This window comes from Periplaneta americana, chromosome 2 (genome assembly GCF_040183065.1).
Source record: "Periplaneta americana isolate PAMFEO1 chromosome 2, P.americana_PAMFEO1_priV1, whole genome shotgun sequence".
Classification (NCBI taxonomy): Eukaryota; Metazoa; Arthropoda; class Insecta; order Blattodea; family Blattidae; genus Periplaneta; species Periplaneta americana.
The window spans coordinates 23,609,251-23,629,609 of record NC_091118.1 but is presented as its reverse complement, the minus strand read 5'-3'; the positions used below and the strand labels follow the sequence as shown (position 1 = coordinate 23,629,609).

Here is a 20,359-nt window from a genome sequence, read left to right as displayed (position 1 = left end):
GAAGGGCAGCACTGCTACTTACAGACCTGTTACTAAATCTACGTATTACTCTGTGAAGAGCTTTATTAAATCTACATACTTAGACTTCAACAAACAAAATTTGATAACTCAATCCCAAGGGAAAAAATGGAACTCTCTGCATCATAATCCACAGTTAATTCCCGATTTACCACGAAAATCGTCTGTAGCTGCATTTAGATTGGCAACAGGCCATGATTGTTTGGCCAAACACCTGCATAGAATTGGAATATATCAGTCCCCTAACTGCCCATTGTGCAACTCAAACCAAGAAATGGATTCGGAACATCTCAAAATCTGTGCTTCATTGGCTGGTCATGATAATATCTTTGAATAATATTGGAGTGCAAGAGGTCAAATGACTTCATTGTCAAATGCCTGGCATTAGAAAACAACAACAACAATAACATTTTTTTTTACGGGATTTTAGGAAAGGCTAGTTGGCGACATAATTCGCATAGCTGAGTCTGCCGGCTGATCTTATTGGTTGAAATTTAAACCGTCTGAATTTTCAATCTTGATAGTTCAGTTAAGAAGTCAGGTGTGCTATGTTTTTATTTGTGTAGTTTTCAGTATTAGTTTCATTCAACAAATATAATAATTTTGTTTATTAAAATAGTTTATATACATTACGTATAAATATTTCAGTGTACGATGGCAAAACAATAGACATTAATACATTTCTTAAAAAGAAAAGAGATCTTGAGGAATCAAATGAAAGTGTATCCATTGCAATTAATTAAAAAAATTCTCAACCGGTATCGATCGATCAATCAATCAATCAATCAATCAATCAATCAATCAATCAATCAATCAATCAATCAATCAATCAATCAATCTTCTTAATGTATCCAGCTGTTTCCTGACAACATAAAATCCATTATAGTCCACTGTAGTCTATTCAGTTGTTGTTTCTCATGAGAAATTAGGGGTATTTTGATCGGTGTTCATTATAGATACCTGTTGCTATAGTCCCATCGCTCTAATTTCCGGCAGCCAATCACATTGGAGGATGGCTACTTTTAAACATGTGCGTCTTGTGATTCGCTGATGAAGACATTATGTATTTCCTAAGGCTCGATAAATACTTAATATAATCGCCCGCCATTTTAGCTCTTTTGTTGGCATTCGCAGAAAGCACACGAGGACGTTATTTGCCGCTCAATTATTTGCTGAATTACAGTGCGTTTGATTTATTATTATAGGAGCTACGACATGATAATGTTTAACGGTGTGGCAAATAGATTTCTCGTCTGGTAGCTCGGCAACGAAAGAACAAAAATGGCGAATGATACTGCCTACCTAGACTTTATAGAGCCTTCACTTCCTAAGACATAAGCAAAGAGGAGGAGTCACGCTGGGAATAACAGCGTCGTGACTATAGTAGCCAGAATTGGGGTGTGGTCAATATATACTGCAGGCCTGTGTCTTCTGCAACTGGTACTGATGATTTTAATTTATTCTTTTGTGGTTTATGGATGGACAGTATAGAAGAATGTGTTCCAGATCTTCATCATGATTATTACACCACAGACAAGTAGGATTATCAGAAATGTGAAATTGATGTAGGTACAATTGAGTGACAATGTGACCTGTTCTGGCTCTTGTTAAAATGTTTGAACATGTCTGGGCAAGTTTCTGTACATTTCCAGGTCATTTTGTTTCTTTTGTATGGACTGTAAAATTTTTCCTTTGTCAGAAGAGAGCCAATTTTGATCCATAGTTTTATAAAATGAAACCTTACAGAAGCAAAAGCACTGGATAGAGATATCACCTGAAAAGGTCTTGGTTGAAAATATGTTGCCTGTTTCGTAATATTATCGACTTTCTCGTTTCCAGGTATACCACAATGACTAGGTATCCTTTTGGATTTTTTTTTAGTTTACTTGGTTGTTTCTGAATTGGAATAATTCTGTGCGCGTAGGCCTATAGGTTTGGTACATATGTAATTATATTAAATATAGACCCCATGAAGTCGGTTTCAACTGGTTTTAAGTGAAAGTGAAATTTGTGAACCGACAATTCCATAATATGTATTACCTTCGCCTAGTGCTCTTAGTGGTGAGTCAGTGAATAACATGTAGGGCACGAAATCAATTATAAAAAGTGACTGAAGGCTAAATATGATTGGTTGTACTTCGATTACTCGGGGTGGTATATTTTGTAAACTGTGTGAAATTTATTTAAAAATGACCTCAAAGCTCTTCAAAAACCAGGTGGGGTATTCATATCAATGTGCTTTGAAAACTTAAAAATGCTACTGGAAGACGCATTCGTTTAATTTATTCAGTGATAAATTGAAGAGTATGATCCCAAAACGCGCTCAGTCCATTTTTATGAAAGAACTGAACTAGTTTTTTTTATCCTTTGGTCTACAGACTGCGTGAGTTTTCAAGTGACATGCACAATAACACAAACTTTCAGACAGGGATTGGCGTTGTTTTGGAAGAAAACAAGCTTAAAATATCATGATAAAGGTATAAAAAATCATATATAATATGTATAAATCATAAAAATGGGGCCAAATGGACTGAGCGAGTTCTGGGATCACAATCTTCAATTACCGGTACTACTTGTAGACCCACAAAATTTAGGCTGCTTACGTAAAAAAAGGACACCCGGTACATAATGGGACAATTTCACACTGAAGGATAGTTCATATTCGCCATGTTTTACATAACAGTATTAACATCTTTAAGTTAATGCCTATGATTAACATTTGAAGGTTTTTTTTTTAAATAGAACCATAGTCCAAAAAATGCAAATTTGAGATATTAAGCATGTGATGAACGTATTATTGTGACCATCTACTGGATCAATTGTTAGTGAAAATTAAAACATAGTCCTATGTTGTATGAGTGGGAATTTTCAGTAGTTTTCATAAAACAACCATAGTCCAAAGACTTTCTTTTTATGAAAACAGTCATTGTCCAGGATGACGATGACATTTACAAATATCATATTCATATCATCTTGAAGCCCCTCTGATTAAGGTTCTGGCCGATATGTACATCTATTATAGGTGGAGTAACGGTTAGCGCGTCTGGCCGCGAAACCAGGTGGCCCTGGTTCGATTCCCGGTCAGGGCAATTTACCTGGTTGAGGTTTTTTCTGGGGTTTTCCCTCAATCCAATATGAGCAAATGCTGGGTAACTTTCGGTGCTGGATCCCGGACTCATTTCACCGGCATTATTACCTTCATCTCATTCAGATAATAAATAACCAAAGATATTGACAAAGCGTCGTAAAATAGCCTAACCTACATCTATTATTTATTATCAGGCAGTACATTTCACTTGACGATATGTGTCAGAGGAAAAACAATTGTTTGTATACATTTGAAGTCTGACTAGTGTAATATGTAACTAGTCAGCGATGTATACAGTGGAGAGGAAAAAGAACTGGCCACTCTATCCCTTATCTCCTGGCCTAGTTGCCTCATGAATGTTGCTTTATTGGTGTCACTTGTGAGATTCAGACCTGTCTTCGGATAGTTGACTAAACAACAACAATAACAACAACAATCATCTTGAAACATTTATCCATACAATTTTTAGACTGTAGTGGATTGGCAGTACTGCTTTTTATGTACGGTATATTGTGGGTTCAGAATGATAAGGTTCTATCTAGTGTTTAGTAAATTTTACAGGAGAGCATTTTAAAAGTCTGGTTGTTAATAAAATCAATGCAGATAAGAACCTTTTCAAACTAACTTTATCACGAACAACAATTGAGATATCAACATATAATTTATATGGTAGATAGCTGTGAAGTAGCAGAATTCAGTGCAACAAAAATCTCAATTTTGCTAAAAATGTCAGATAGAACTTTGTCATTCTGAGCCTGCGATATGGCAGAAGCCACTTCAGAGAAAAATACTTTAGCATGTGAATTGTTGTATTAGTGTGAAGTCATCTTTAGGCGCAGAAGTAATCCCATGGAAGAAACATAAGCAACGAAAGGAGAGAAAAAAAGAAACAGAATATAATAAAGAAAAAGAAGGTTAAAGGAGAGGCACACTTCAGCCACAACAGACTATTTTTTTCTTAAAACAACCACTGTCCACAGTTACCTACATTTACACATGTATTTTTATGAGGCAATTTAAGTTATAAATGTAGTTTATCCAAATTTCTGCAACATCTTAAGAAATGGCATAATGAATTTCATACTGGTACTTGATGTGTCAGCAACACTCATGCCAGATAGTTTTTTATTTTTCCTGGACTATGGTTGTTTTCTCAAAAAAAAAAAAAACCTTCATTCAGTAGTATTTAAAATACCGAATAACGAAACGAATAAATGCTCTATTTATTTAATTTTGGTCAACCCCATTTTTCTATGTTCCCTTGCAGATAGACTGCTTCTATTGTTACCGGTACGTAAGATCTGAATTATTGTTTCTTTTTCTGTCAATTCCACTCTTCCCTCTCCGATGTAGTATAATTCCCTCCCAACAGGAGAAAAGTCTGAATTCAACACTGATTCTCTAGGATGTAAACATTTCAAAGAATAATGAACACCATTTTTATAATACCACCCTGAAAAACATAACCACATATTATGACAGTGAAATACAGCAGTGAAAAGGAAGACACAAAAGGCTCTTGACGCAACAGAAATGGCAGACATGCTGCTGGGCTGATTATAGATCCAAGCTGGAAATAAATCCTAACAACAGAATTCGGGAAATTATGGGAGTGGGTCACACAATATTGTTGACGAAATTAAAACTAAATGGTATGGATATATGCAAAGAATGGCAGAAGAGCGACTGCCGAAATAAATATTGCATTTGACACCAGCTGGAAGTAAATCGTTAATGATCTTAGAATAATTGGAAGTATCTTACAGCTAATAGCTTTTCATCAGCTTTCAGTTCATCCCCAAGCTTGAGATTCGCTGCTATTTCCATCGACTCCTGCACTGTCAGCAGAGGTTGAATTAAATCCTCTTGCAATATGTAGCTGGACAGCTTGTTGAAGAGCCTCAACTGTCTGGGATGCCCATTGGTCTTTATAGTGCCACTTACTCCGGCCGATCTGAAACAAATGAAGGGTTTTTCGAAAAAAGAACCATAGTCCAAAAAATGCAAATTTGAGACATTATAAGCATATGGTGAGCATAGGCCTATTGTAGCGGTCATCTATTAAATTAGTTGTTGGGGAAAAAGACACCATAGTCCTATGTTATAGGAATGGAAATTGTCAGTGGTTTTTATAAAACAACCATAGGCGGAGTTATGGGGGGAGCATGGGGGAACTGCCCCCCCCCAAACTTGCTGAACACTTTTTCTTCTATTAACATTAGAAAATATTGAATTCAAAATATCTTTTTTGCTTTTAATTATGGTTAAGTTTCTGTGTTAAATTGATGAATTAAGTCTTCAGATCATGTGTCCGGACTATAATATTTATTTTAAATTTCTGAATGTAAAAGAATTCCTATAGCTTATTTGAGGAATGGAAGCACTGTAATGTTTCTTTTGTAACAACCTGTACCTGGGGCGAATGCTAGTCACGAAAGTTAGGCTTGCTCTTTTATTCATAGGAGAAGGTAGGAGGATATAATAATTCATAATTAATAAAAATAATCAGACCCACATAAATAATTTATTTTATAATTATGAAATCATTATGAGTCATGGATCATGTTCGCTTATCAGATGTAGAAGTTCGATATAATATAACAAACATGGCCAACAAAACAGTTTATTAAGTTTTTTCGACCCTGCCAACCAATGCATATTGTTGTATTGAGATGCACTGAACGAGCGCACATATTCTCTATGTCTGTCATCTCTTGAATAGTCCTTCGGGAAAATGGATTTAATAATAAGGTTTCAATGACACACAATTCCGAACTCATTGCAATACTTCAAATTAATGTTTAAGAATTATTAATTCATGCAGCAGCTAACATATGCATTCCGCTCATACAATTACATTGCACTCGCAAATCACAGCACATTCCCGCTGTCAATACTGCTCCGTGTAACGTTAAATAGGCGTTTGTGTAGCTCTCGGACCAGAGCTTCAAACAACACACAACAGAAGCATGTGAGCCTAGGACGGACCAAGGAGGAAGGCGCTTGCGCGCGCATCATATTCTCGCTATTTCTACGTCTTTCCTGTAGCTCCAAGAAACGAGCAAGCGTTGCAATACTTGCGGTGTGCAACCTGCGGATGGTATTACGCCTATACAGTAATCCAAAAATCAAAATAAATTTTAATGCACGTAACGCCATTTTGAGAAATACACATTCTACGAAAATATTGAGCTTGCGCAGCAAGCATAGCATGCCCTGAGAAATCGCCCCTGGCCTGTACTGATGTGTTAGAAGTCTGCAGGTGTTCAGGCCGCCACTTGGAGAAATATGAATAACATACTGCACAACAATGCAGGAAGAAGAAAAGTGATCCCGGTATAATGTGTAAACTTAAAGACGAGATTAAATAAAATAATTAGATATAACATAATATTGTTTTATTTGAAGTTCAGTCTAATTAACATATCACAAGTTTAAAATCAATGACATTTACATATGTAAATGATCATTGTGTATTATAAAAATTAAAGCAAATGTTTTCGCCCTTCGGGCATCATCAGGCATTTTGCATACAATATCTTGTACTTTTTTTTTAAGTCTTTGTTGTGGAATGTGTACAAACTGATTAAACATAACCTTTATATAATAATGAAACAACTATTTTATGATTGACTTCTGATGATTAACGATCTAAAATAAAAATACAGGTATAAAATGTAATATATAATAAAATTGTAGCTGAACTATTGGTCTTATGTTTAAATTATAACATTATAAAATTGCAAACATGATAAAAACCATTGTATCCTCTTTAAACTTCATAATAGCTTCATTAGTTGGATGTTTTACTGTGAGCCTTGGTCTCAATGATTCATCACTCGATTTTATGGTGAAATCATTATTTAAGAACGTGTGTACTGCACTGGGTTATCTGTGTTGACATTTACATTGAAACAATGTTGTGGGACTGGGTTTTATTATGAATTGTGGCTGACCTAGTTGCGACGCATCTTGTCGACTTATAATAATCAGAGTTTACATTTCATAATGATATCTTCAGGAAGGTAAGTAAAGTAAATCCATGGAGCTACAGCCCTGAAGGGCCAAAATCGACCAGCCAGCTGCTGGCCTCACGTTCACATGCCGAAGCAGAGATGGACGATCATCCAACCAGAATGGAAGTATCGTGTGATTAGCACGATGATCTCAAAGCTGGTTTTCAGGAAGGTAAACTTCATACAAAAAGTTTCTGTTAGCAGTTTACGTAGTTTTATTAATGAAAAAGAGGGAGATTGTTTTAAGTTATGCCCTATTATAATTTGTAGTAGACCTACAGTTCAAGCCATATACAACTCGGTCCAAAACATCACAGATGTGGATGTAACACTGTAAGAAACATGCCCTCGAAAATACCTTTATTAAATAATCATATGCCGATGTACTGTACCATGGTCAAGCTATAATGGGGGAAGGAGGTAAATGATGTCCCCCATAACTCCTTTAAATGGGGATTCTATGATTTTGCTTTGCCCCCTCCCAAGGAAACGGTTCTCTCTCCGCATAGTCCAAAAACTTTTCGTGAAAACAGTCATTGTCCAGCCAGGACGATGGTAGCATTTACAAATATCCTATTCATATCATCTAGAAACATTTATCCATACAAATTTAAACTGTAGTAGATTGGCAATACTGCTTCTTACGTATGCAGCAAAAGCCATCTCAGCGAAAAATACTTTGGCGCGTGAATTGAAGGGTTCAGAGCCATAGTGGGCCAAGCACTATGGAATTCATACCAGTGCAACAGGAGTCAATAGCATCTTATTACTACAAAAAAGAGCACTGAGGGTAATATTCAATAAAAATACCAAGGAATCATGTAGACCACTATTTCTAGAGTTAAAGGTAATGACAGTTTACAATCTATTCATTTACAGAACCTTGATATTCCTTAGATCCAACATAGATCTTTATCAGACTAGATCAGATCTACATTCCTTCAACACTAGAAATAAAGATAAATTAGATTACACAAGGTGCAGATTGAGTGTGAGCTCAAATACCTGCTTTTTTAATGGCATAAATATATTTAATAAGTTACCATTGGAGGCGAGAAAGTTACCAATAAATAGGTTTAAGTCCTGCATACATAGATGGTTGCTGAACAGACCTTTCTATTCAGTGAATGAATTCATGGAGTGTGATGTAAATATTGTATTTTAGAAATGTAACCCTTTCTTTATATTTTAACTTGTCTCTTTGTATTTTAATTATACTTTTTGTCCTTATATAAATGTGTTAACCTACAGCATACTCTGTTTATCTCCCAGTGTTTGTTTTCTTTATTTCTCAGTGTTCGTTTATTTGACTATGTATGTTTATTTGCTTGTAATTATTTGTTTACTTGTCTATATTTAATTGTGCTAAGTTTGTTTGTGCATGTGTGAGTGTATGTGTGCGTGTGTATACTATCGGACCTGACGATGTCATATCCAGGCCTTGTACACTGGTTTCTGACAAATAAATATTATTATTATTATTATTATTATTATTATTAAAAACGGAGAAAGCAAGGGTTAAAGTTAAGTGAATACCATAGTTTAATGAAGATTGACATATCATTTAGTTTTAATGTGTATACTTTATATTACCGGTACTTGCTATATGATTCCATTGAATTATGGTAATAACTTCATTTTAACCCTTGTTTTCTACGGTTTTAGTAAATGGTGCTTGGCCCACTATGGTTCTGAACCCTTCAATTGTTGTACATATTAGTTATGGAGTCACTCCATGGAAACACTAAGCCAGCGAGTAAAATTCGGTTTATTTACATTTTCTACTACATTTTGTTGCTGTAGGAAGTTTAGATAAAAATTATTATGGTGCTGTTAAAATGATTGCGGGTGTTTCTATTAAAATAGGTACTATACGTCTTCAGGATCTATGACGCCAAGAAGCTAGTTTTAGTCGTGATATCTGTCTGCCTGAATGCAGCAATTACAGATTGTTTTTAAATCGCTTACATATTTAACGCGGCGCTGTATAACTACTGGGTTAGTCTATTATTTTAGTGTCGGTGAAATTGATGGTAAGGAGATGGTATTCGACGAAATGATATGCAGTAGAAGTTCCACCAGGAATTACCTGAAATACATCTTACAATTCTGTCGTCGATTTGCAAAAGAGGACATGTCCAAAATAACAAAGTGTTGGAAAATCGCAAAAACTATAACTAAGTTAACAAATTAAAATGTTCATATAGTTTTTTTCTAATTAGATCACTATGGGTACGTACATTCAGGATCAATGAACATTTAATTTTTTAAGTCTATTGTGGCTTTTTTTTACGATTTCCCAACACTTTTGTCATTTTGGACGTGTCCCCTTTTGCAAATCGACGACAGAATTGAGGGATACCTCAAAAAACCTGAACAGGTAATCAGCTCAAGCAAGAAGCGAACCCACATCCAAGCAGAGCTTCAGGTCACGATCCCACCTCGCTAACACTTAATGAAGTTGATTGCCTACACTGTTGAATACAAGAGCCTTTTGGAATACTTTGGCGACCCCTAATTAGTACGGCCATATTCGGACTAGAGCGAGTTGCTGAAAATTACATTCTGATGGAGATAGGCAGACAGAGAGTCCTTCACCTTTACGTTCATAGGTTACTATTATATGAATGAATTAAGGCTGTATCATTAGTCAACATGAAATGAAGACTTTCACCTGTTACAGGGCAGTCAGATGTAGCTAACAAGTGGCACACGGGGAGAGAGACCTCCTCAAGTAAATAATGCCGCCACAATAGCGGAACATCCACTAAACCTCATTCCATAGAAGAAGACTGCGCATGTCAACAAACATATAAAATCCTTCCGCACTCCAACCGCTGATTGGTCCTATGTTCACGCAGAAAAATGAGGCATGGATCGACACATGTGGAGCATTGGCAGATGACGTGACATAATAGATAGTTATTTCAAATTAACAGCTTAACATAAAGCATCGAGTCTGTCTGGTTGGCGCAGTCGGTATAGTGCTGGCCTTCTTTGCCCGAGGTTGCGGGGTTTCTGGACGTTTTATTGTCGAGATATTCAGAACTGTAAGTATCACACTATGATTAATGAATTCTCCATATTCTTATGATTGGGGTTGCGGGTTTGATCCCGGGCCAGATCGATGGCATTTAAGTCTGCTTAAATACGACAGGCTCATGTCAGTAGATTTACTGGCATGTAAAAGAGCTCCTGCGGGATAAAATTCCGGCACACCGGCGGCGCTGATATGTAGTATCTATTTGTCTGTTCTTTTTTTTTTCCTTTTCTCATTTTCCATTTTAATTTGTATTTACATTTGTATCCTGCATTTGTATTTGTTTCATCTCTTTTTTTCATGTTATATGTTTTTTAAACGAATATCTGTACTGTCTATTGTAACTGGGGCTTTGCCCTGTTATAGGTATAAATAAATAAATAAATAAATAAATAAATAAATAAATAAATAAATAAATAAATAAATAAATAAATAAATAAATAAATAAATAAATAAATAAATAAATAAATAAATAAATAACCTCAGCAGTTACGAGCGTCGTTAAATGAAACATAACATTAGGGGAGAGGCGGGTAGTATCGGACATCGGGTAATATCGGACAGTGAGTTTCTTTCATCTACCACACGATGATAGTACCTGATTGACATGGTTACGTTTCTGTGATGTCGCATAGAGAAACGTAACCATGTCGTTCAGGTACTACCATATGGTGGTAGACGAAAGAAACGCACTGTCCGATATTACCCGATGTCCGATACTACCCGACACTCCCCTAACATTAAAGCATTGAATGCATGCTGGATTTATACACGAAGGTACTTATATTATGAAGCGTCCAAGCTAGGTAACAGACTGTTTCTAAAGGGTTTCCACATATTTTTGAGCCCTGAATTACCATCTAACCCCAGCGTCACTCACGCTATCTCAGCAAACAAACACCTACTAAAGCAGATAGTTGTATAACTTTCGCCAGAATACGTTGCAATAGGATCTTCCTGCATGAAACATCCCCGACAGGTTCTAGCATTTATCAGTATTTTTGTAAGCTCAAACGAATACGGACAACTCCACAACTAATTAATATACGAGTATGAGATACTGCGAAATTAGACGTACTGCGAAAATAGCCGAGTTTGCCTTATACATCTACATTTCAAATGCTTCTAGTCACTCCTCTTCACTTTGTCGTAATGTCCATGTTTCTGCCTCATATAATGCCACACTCCACACAAAGCACTTCATTAGCCTCTTCCTTAGTTCTTTCTCCAGAGATCCGTTTTTTTTATTAAAAGCTTCCTTGGCCATTGATATCCTCCTTTTCACTTCCTGGCAGCAGCTCATGTTACTGGTTATAGTACACTCCAAATATTCGAAGCTGTCCACTTGCTCTACTGCCTCATTTCAAATTTGCACGTTTAGTTTCTTTTTTTTTTCTGATAACCATGGTCCTCGTCTTGTTTGCATTATCTTCATCCCACACTGCTCAGAGCTGTCATTTTCCTCCAGTAGCATATCTCTTAGTATCATCTCCTCTTCTGCTAACAACGCCATATCAGCAACTCTTATGTACTTTATTCTTCTTCCTCCTAATACCACCCCTCCCATATGAGACTAAGTTCCATAAAACTATGCAAACTCGATGCGGAATGGTTTAAGCTAGAATTTCTTACACATTCTAAGTGAATAATAAATTGTCAAGAATGTGCCGGGATTAAAGAGTGAGATAATGTCTGCAGTGTACTCATAAAGTAAATTTTATGGCTTTGATTCGTAAACCGACATAAATACCACTAAACAGGAGTCCTGAATAGCCTAACATTCCACTTTCTCGCGGAAGTAATGTCACACCTCGGTTACGAAAGCCCTTTCATTCACTTTTAAGATGCTGCAACATGGGATAATTCGTTACGGAGCCTGCGAAAGCGGCTTCAAGATGCTAATCAATTATTACAAAGTTTAAGGCCCGAATACTAAGCAGCTTTGGCCCCTTTCGCAAGAGGTGTCTCTCCTCAACACGACCAGACATTATATCCTACACATATTGCAACATATACTATTGGGCTTCAACGATATTTGAGTTGTGGGGGTTAGGATGACTTTAGTCAAAAAACTATCTGTTTACTCCAGTGTGCTTCTCATAGTTAAAATTGATTTTGAGTGAAAAAAAGCTGAACACTTCATCTTCCTTTAAGGCTGGTTCACAATAAACCGGGAACGAGAACCAGAGTGAAAATGAAAAGCAGAGAACGTGAATATGAAAATTTTTGATTCACAATAAACTGAGAACGTAGACGACTATGCATATCAACAACGATATGTAAAGTCGACATTACGCATTCTGATGTTATTTGTGTATAATTGATCAACGGCGTTCTCTCATGAGTACAAGGCAGCCAACATAAACACAGGTTAACCAACTTCAAAATTTCAACGGTACTATAAATATGCCATGCATCTTTATTATCACAACCTATTTTAAGTTTACCATAACGTAAAATAATTAGAGAAGAAACATTTGTAATAGAACAAAAATGAACACAACAGTAGTTATTGAATTGAAGCATGAATATGTAGTGTGTAATACAACCAATACAGTAATAAAATATGATTCACTTACGATCGGTGTTCAAAGATGCAGCTATTGAAAGCCACGTATTCTCCTTCATTTTCTTATCTTTATGCGAGGCGCGCCGCTTATCGTAAACGTGAGGATTTTCCTCAACACTCAATATTAGAATCTCATCAAATAAAACTTGCTCCATGATGCACAGCACAGAACAAAATAATGCATAGGTTATGTCACGGTCTTCTTGCTACAAAATATACGACGACAAAATAGCTTTTAGATGGCAATAGAATGAATCTAGTGGGCTGTGATCGGAAACGTGAACGCCAAAGTTGAAAGTTGGCCAACTATCCGTTCCCGATCCCGGGCTCCGGCAAGCTTTTCGTTAATTGTGAATACTCACATTTAAATGTATACATTTTAACAATTTTACCATTTTTGTTTTCGTTCCGATTCTCGTTTCCGGTTTATTGTGAACCAGCCTTTAGCGGTACAATCTTTCGTAAGTTTTAGCCTTACCAACTGAAAATACAAGATGTTAAAGTCTATAGACGAGCAGAATAATAATTGAATACTCTACATTTTATATTCATTCATTCACAGTTTTCTGTCTAGGGTCAGGTCTTTCACTGCAAATCCAGCATTCGCCAATCCTCCCTCTTTTCAGCGTTTCTCTTAGTCCCCGCATACGATTCATATAGGGCCTATCTTAAAATATTGTCTGTCATCTGATATCTTCTTCTGCCCCGAACTCTTCTCCCGTTCACCATTCCTTCCACTGCCATGCATCCTTAAGTAGGTAGCTTCTTCTTAGCCAGTGACAATATATAAGAAAGCCATTAGAATTTTAGGCCTATGTATAAATCAAACTATCTGGAACATTGTCGGTCACTTTTCAGACAATCACGGATTGTAACAATCATAAATTTGTATAGGCTATATATGATCTAGTACTTTACATTCGACAAAATATCGACAATTACTCATTAGTGGCCAATATACATGATCATGAAATTAGAAATAGTGAACAAATTAATATTCCATATTGTAGACTACACAAGAGCAACACAAACTTTTTAATTATGGGGATGTAATTATATAATGGGCCTAAGCTCCCCAGTCAATATTATAAATTACCAATCAATAGTTTCAAAACTAGATTTTACAATTGGTTATTAAATAATCCTTTTTATTCTGTTGCTGAATTTTTCAACACAAATTTGTATGAAATTGTTTTTAATAAATAAGTTTAATTGCAATTTAGTTAGTTTCCCTTAATTTAAAAGTTTCAAATTATTTCATGTTTTCATTGTATTATTTAAATTTTACTGTTTCTTTTATTAGTGTTTTTTTTTAATGTAGCCTATTTATAGTCTGGGTCAGCTTACTTCATACCCTAAGGGTGAAACCTAACCATTTTTCCCCCATTACTACATATGCTAGCGAATTGTGGTGATTTTCTAGTTTGCAGATTGAATTTTCTTTTGCCAACTTCGTTTCGAATTTCGATACTGACAAATACTACAAATGGTAGTGATTTTGTAACTAGTATGTTGGCAGCAGAGACAAATATCGACAATATTTGTCGGTATAGGAGTTCCATGAAATTAAAATTGTACTAGATTTCTGACCCTGTTACTGGAAGCTAGTGAAATTTGAACATACTAATAATTAATTAATATCAGTATTAATATATAATAGTTATTTTATGTGTTGTGTTGTGGTTATAATTCAAGACTATAGTCAGGTAAGTTTTCGGAGTTAGTACTAATAATTTCACGTGGTCAAACAAAATACATTTTTAGGTTACGTCTTGTGAGTCAATTGTTTAGCCAAACCAATGGATTTCGTAATGCCAGAAAAAATACTTATGTTGATTCTTTTCTCGTATAGTTTGCCTACGAAAACATGTTACAAATTATTGAATTATTTAGAATAACCTTTCAACATAAAGTAGGTAAGTAAATAAGTCATTTAATACGAAGGATCGTGTGATATCTGGTAACAGTTGGCAACACTGACAAGTCGGCAATATTTGCTGTTTGGGAACTGTTCTTATGTGATCCTCACTATATATGTTTTTCAATGTATTATGACGAAGCCTAAAACTGTATGTCTAATGGCCAAAATAAATTGAATTGAATTGAATATAATACTATTAAAGTCGAAATGCATTATTTAACAAAAACTTGTAGAGAAATATTACTGTAACAGTATACAAATTGTTATTTTGATAAAAATTGCATTCAAATCACAATGACATACAAATAAATCTTTCAATCTTTGTTTTCTCGAAATATAACTTTTACTTATGGGCCCTATTTCCGGCTACCGCCTCAATTGTACTAACTTTTTTGTATAAAATATCTCAAAGAATAACCCCCTGAAATTAACGACATTACTTACGGTTCACTCTATATAACTGTTCGGATTTTTTCTGAATTATTACTTATTATAAAGACATAGGTTTACAAAAATTTAATAACTTGATAAGCACCGAAGTAAGAAGGTGGACTTTCGTTTTGAATGTTGAATAATTGAATACAACACGAGGGTACCTACGAGAGATTCTTTATTAAACAAGCTACTAGAAACATGACTTATTTTATGTAATAATAATAATAATAATAATAATAATAAATTAATATTTATTTATTTTTTATTTTATTTTATTGCTAGTAAGTTTGAAATGAATACAAGATAATACAATGTAAGATAAGAATGAGTAAGACTCGTGCTCAGAAGGGGATTCCAATACAGACAAAATAAAATTAAAATTGAGAGTGAATGCAGATTAAAAAGTGTTTAATATCTTTAAACCAAAACTATAAATCCAACACAATTTTTTTTTACTTTTTTTATTAATTTGGAGAGAATTCGTGGCTAAAATAATATTAGAATAAAATTAGTTTAATAATCTGGGACCTTGACTCATGCTATGATAAAAAGCTGCATTGGTTTTACATTTTGGTTCAGACAAACGCAGAGAATTCATATTTTTATTTCTATATTTATGTATATACCTTTCAAATTTGTTAATATTTCTGTGAAAATATTTTAATAAAATAAAATAATAAATTTGTTTAATGTTGAAAACTTTGAAATGTTTAAACAACAATTCAGTTGAGTAATCTTAAGCAAATTTTTAATACCTTTTTCTGTAGTAAAATTAACGGATATAGGTTGGATTTATAAGTTTCAATGTAGTAATAATAAATTGCTTTTATTGACTTTTCCATATTTGAATATAGTTTTCCCCACAGACTCTACTTCTTTTGAAATAGCTATTACATACGACCATGAACCTCCCATTACACAGAAGCTAGGAGGTATTTGGGACACCAGCAGTAAAGAGTTAAATGATATTGAGTCGGCTATTGGCTTGCAGAAAAAACAGCTTTGCGGTACTCAATTATCGGTTACCGACCTCTATGACCAGTATTTCCTGTGCAGGCTATTTATTACGACACGCAAGACAGTGCTTGAGTACTGTACTTACATGTCAAATGGTTACAAATAAACATACAAGCAATTACGGGTTGCAGACAGTTTATGATTTATAGGGTACTAGCTATATGAAAAACTGCATCGTCACGTCCGTTTGTCCGTGGCCTAGAAACGAAGCGGAGTTATTTTATGAACTTCAGACTTTGTAGAGCAAGTTAAACTAGTGTTACAGCGTAAGTCAGTGGTTCCTAGGGTGAAAATCTTCTGATCACAAAAATACGGGAGACTTGGACACTTGGCGCATTTAGAATTCGCAGGTTTACCTTCTTTATTTTTCTTCCTATGACTATGGTCTTCGTCTTGTTTGCATTTATCTTCATCCCATACTGCTCACAGCTGTCATTTAGCTCCAGTAGCATATCTCTTAGTATCATCTCCTCTTCTGTTAACGCCATATCATCAGCAAATCTTATGCACTTTATTCTTATTCCTCCTACTATCGCTCCTCCCATGTTCTGAAAACAGTTCTTCACTAAATCCTCCGAGTAGATGTTGAACAGGATAGGTGATATATAGGGATCGGAAGTTTAGGAAAATGCCTGTTTTGTTTGAATGCACGAAATTTAAGGCTGTTAATTTATGTATACGAATCACGAAAAATCAAATGTTGTGGTGAAGTTTTATATTGCCTATATTTGCCTCTCATACAGTTTGTGCCTTTTTTGTTTTTATTTGTTCTTTTTTCCCTTTTTTGTTTAGGCATATAGAGTTAACAGCACTCATTATTATTATTTTTTTTTTGCTTGAAACTGAAAAAAAAAAAAAAAAAAACTGATAGTTCTTATAAGTTTAGTATACAAAGATTTCGGACACCCTATTGTGATGAAATTCTTAAGACCCTCTGCCTAACTAGTCCCATCGTTCATACCGACCAGTCACCGTCTTGAGTTCAGATAACGGTTTACTTTATTATCTACCCTTCTCCTGCATAACATAGACGACGTATCTGCTTGAAACACACAGTCTATAATCTTTTCGCTGTAAGAAAAATCCTAATGTAAACAATAGCACGTGACTGAAGTGAGGCTTCATTGGCCGCTGTTTGGCGCCATAGATTCTCAGTACATGTTCCCGCCTACTGTTGTACATTCTGTTTCATGTTAAACATTTCCCGTTACTCGTCAAGTAGGCCTAACCTCACTACCTACTATGCATTCGTTTGCTTAGGAAACATTTACTTTATAATTACTGTAATTAAATTATTATTAAGGTCAATCGCTGCCGGACAAAGGAGTTATTCCTTCCAAATCGGAGTAATCAGAACTATCATCGACAGGATAAATCGAGAAGGTCCACAACAGCGTCAGTTATCCCTTCCAGCTGGAACGTGCAGTCGGATTGACTTGCTCTGAATAGATAACGTTGGATTCAACTCACTTAACTTATCATAGGATACATGTAAGACTATTTGTTTTTCGCCGCTTTTGAGAGGGTTTCCACTCTTATGATTATTAACCACACACATTGAGGATGCAGAAGCCACACTTCATTACCACGTGCTTACGTGAACAACTAGGAGCTCAAGTGACGCTAGCTTGTTACAAGAACAGACTACCTCGGTATTACTGTTGGTATTCATCCGCGTTCATAGTACATAACAAAATATAAAAGTAGCTTTTCTTTTACATAGCGTTTTACATAAGAGTGAAGTTATATGTTTCATCATATTTAGCAACTAGAATTCAATTTTTTATTTTCAAATAATACAAGATTATGGTTTCCCAATACGAACTGTATTTTCCTGCGTCATGTGAGTGTTTCGACTGCGAGCCAATCACGGGTATGACAGCAACGTGCTTATGTTTACATTAGGATTTTTCTTACAGCGCAAACAGTATAGGATTTTCTTTGTAGTTAGAGAGAGGTTACCTGACACTCCCCTACGCCCTGAGCCTATTATTACGAGGTGGGGGACATGGTGGAGAGCAGTAAAATGCTATGCGAAAAATGCGTCATCAGCATGACATCAATTTTGATACAAAATTTACAACTGTGCATTTAACATTACATAAAAATCAGTGTTAGGATATTGCGTAAAGAAACATTAGCACGTGTAGCATTTGAATAATTTATGCAGTAACAAATTTAATACCCATTTTCTAAACTCGTTCAAGGTTTGGGCGTTGACGGGGGAAGAAAAGAGTGAGTTCTACTATTATACGAGTAAATACATACTGCATTGTACAGATTCATTAGATTAACGCCTTCGAATCCGGGTATTGCTACTACGCCACGTGCTTATGTAGAACGATCAGACTAAAGATGAACAAATCTAACTGCAGCACTCGCTCGCTGTGTTCGTTGCACTTGTCTTTCTAGTCACGTCTCGTAACTCTCGTGCGCTTCGAGTCTTGATCATCATTCTCGAAATAGCATTTGGTCTGCGTGGAAATATTTCGTAACGTACTTACTTATGGCTTTTAAGGAACCCGGAGGTTCATTGCCGCCCTCACATAAGCCCGCCATTGGTCCCTATCCTGAGCAAGATTAATCCAGTCTCTACCATCATATCCCACCTCCCTCAAATCCATTTTAATATTATCTTCCCATCTACGTCTCGGCCTCCCTAAAGGTATTTTTCCCTCCGGCCTCCCTACTAACACTCTATATGTATTTCTGGATTCACCCATACGTGCTACATGCCCTGCCCATCTCAAACGTTTGGATTAATGTTCCTAATTATGTCAGGTGAAGAATACAATGCGTGTAGTTCTGTGTTGTGTAACTTTCTCCATTCTCCTGTAACTTCATCCCTCTTAGCCCCAAATATTTTCCTAAGCACCTTATTCTCAAACACCCTTAACCTATGTTACTCTCTCAAAGTGAGAGTCCAAATTTCACAACCATAAAGAACAACCGGTAATATAACTGTTTTATAAATTCTAACTTTCAGATTTTTTGACAGCAGACTGGATGATAAAAGCTTCTCAACCGAATAATAACAGGCATTTTCCATATTTATTCTGTGTTTAATTTCCTCCCGAGTATCATTTATATTTCTTACTGTTGCTCCCAGGTATTTGAATTTTTCCACTTCTTCAAAGATAAATTTCCAATTTTTATATTTCCATTTTGTATAATATTCTCGTCACGAGACATAATCATAATACTTTGTCTTTTCGGGATTTACTTCCAAACCTATCTCTTCACTTGCTTCAAGTAAAATTCCTGTGTTTTCCCTAATCGTTTGTGGACTTTCTCCTAACATATTCACGTCATCCGCATAGACAAGCAGCTGATGTGACCCGTTCAATTCCAAACCCTCTCTGTTTTCCTAGACTTTCCTAATGGCATACTCTAGAGCAAAGTTAAAAAGTAAAGGTGATACTGCATCTCCTTGCTTTAGCCCACAGTGAATTGGCCTATACGGACTCTGCTGTACGTTTCACTGAGACATATAATTTAAATAAAAAACATTATAGATGTTTAATTGATACAAAAAGACAAAACAAAACAGTATCATAGTTATCAAAATGTTGTATTATCAGATATTACCTATGGTGACACCTCTGATTGAGGTTCTGGCTGATATGTAGGCCCATTATCAGGTAGTACATCTCACTTGACGATATGTGTCAGAGGAAGAACAATTGTTTGTATACATCTGAAGTCTGATTAGTGGAATATGTAGCTAATCGGCGATTGTATGCAATGGAAGGGGAAAGGAACTGGCCACCCTATCCCATTATATTCTGGGTTAGTTGCCTCATGAATGATGCCTTATTGGTGTCACTTATGAGGTTCAAATCTGTCTTCGGACAGTTGACTAAACAACAACAACAATCTACGATGTCATAAATAGAAAAAAAATTCTCAAATAAATTTGCATTTCTAAGAAACATAAAACATAACGTTAAATAAAGTCTTAGGCCTAATATTTTTTTTTTTATTTGAGATTGTATACTTGATCTCAAACATACGAAAAAATCCTAGCCTTTTAATAAGGGCATAGTAATTAAATAAATATTGGGGAACGGATTATTATACACTGAAAGGTACAGATGAAGTTTCAAATAGGCTACTTGATTGTTTATACATATACGAGTATAACAGTTGCCAAAACAGATAAAAGTTCAGTCTGGTATAAACAACTGTGACGATTCAAGGTTGCTTAACGTTCGAGAGTTGACCACTCCCGCTGTCTTGAAAGTTTGCTTAAGCA

At 35.5% G+C, this 20,359-nt stretch overlaps 1 protein-coding gene across 1 annotated transcript in view; it reads right to left on the bottom strand.

Annotated features, from left to right (window-relative positions):
* LOC138716255 (ATP-binding cassette subfamily G member 4-like) overlaps positions 1–20,359 on the bottom strand; it is a 125,837-nt gene that overhangs the window by 16,256 nt on the left and 89,222 nt on the right. Inside the window, exon 3 of the mRNA XM_069849122.1 lies at positions 4,871–5,060. Coding sequence (XP_069705223.1) covers positions 4,871–5,060 — 190 coding nt within the window. The remainder of the gene's footprint in view (positions 1–4,870; positions 5,061–20,359) is intronic.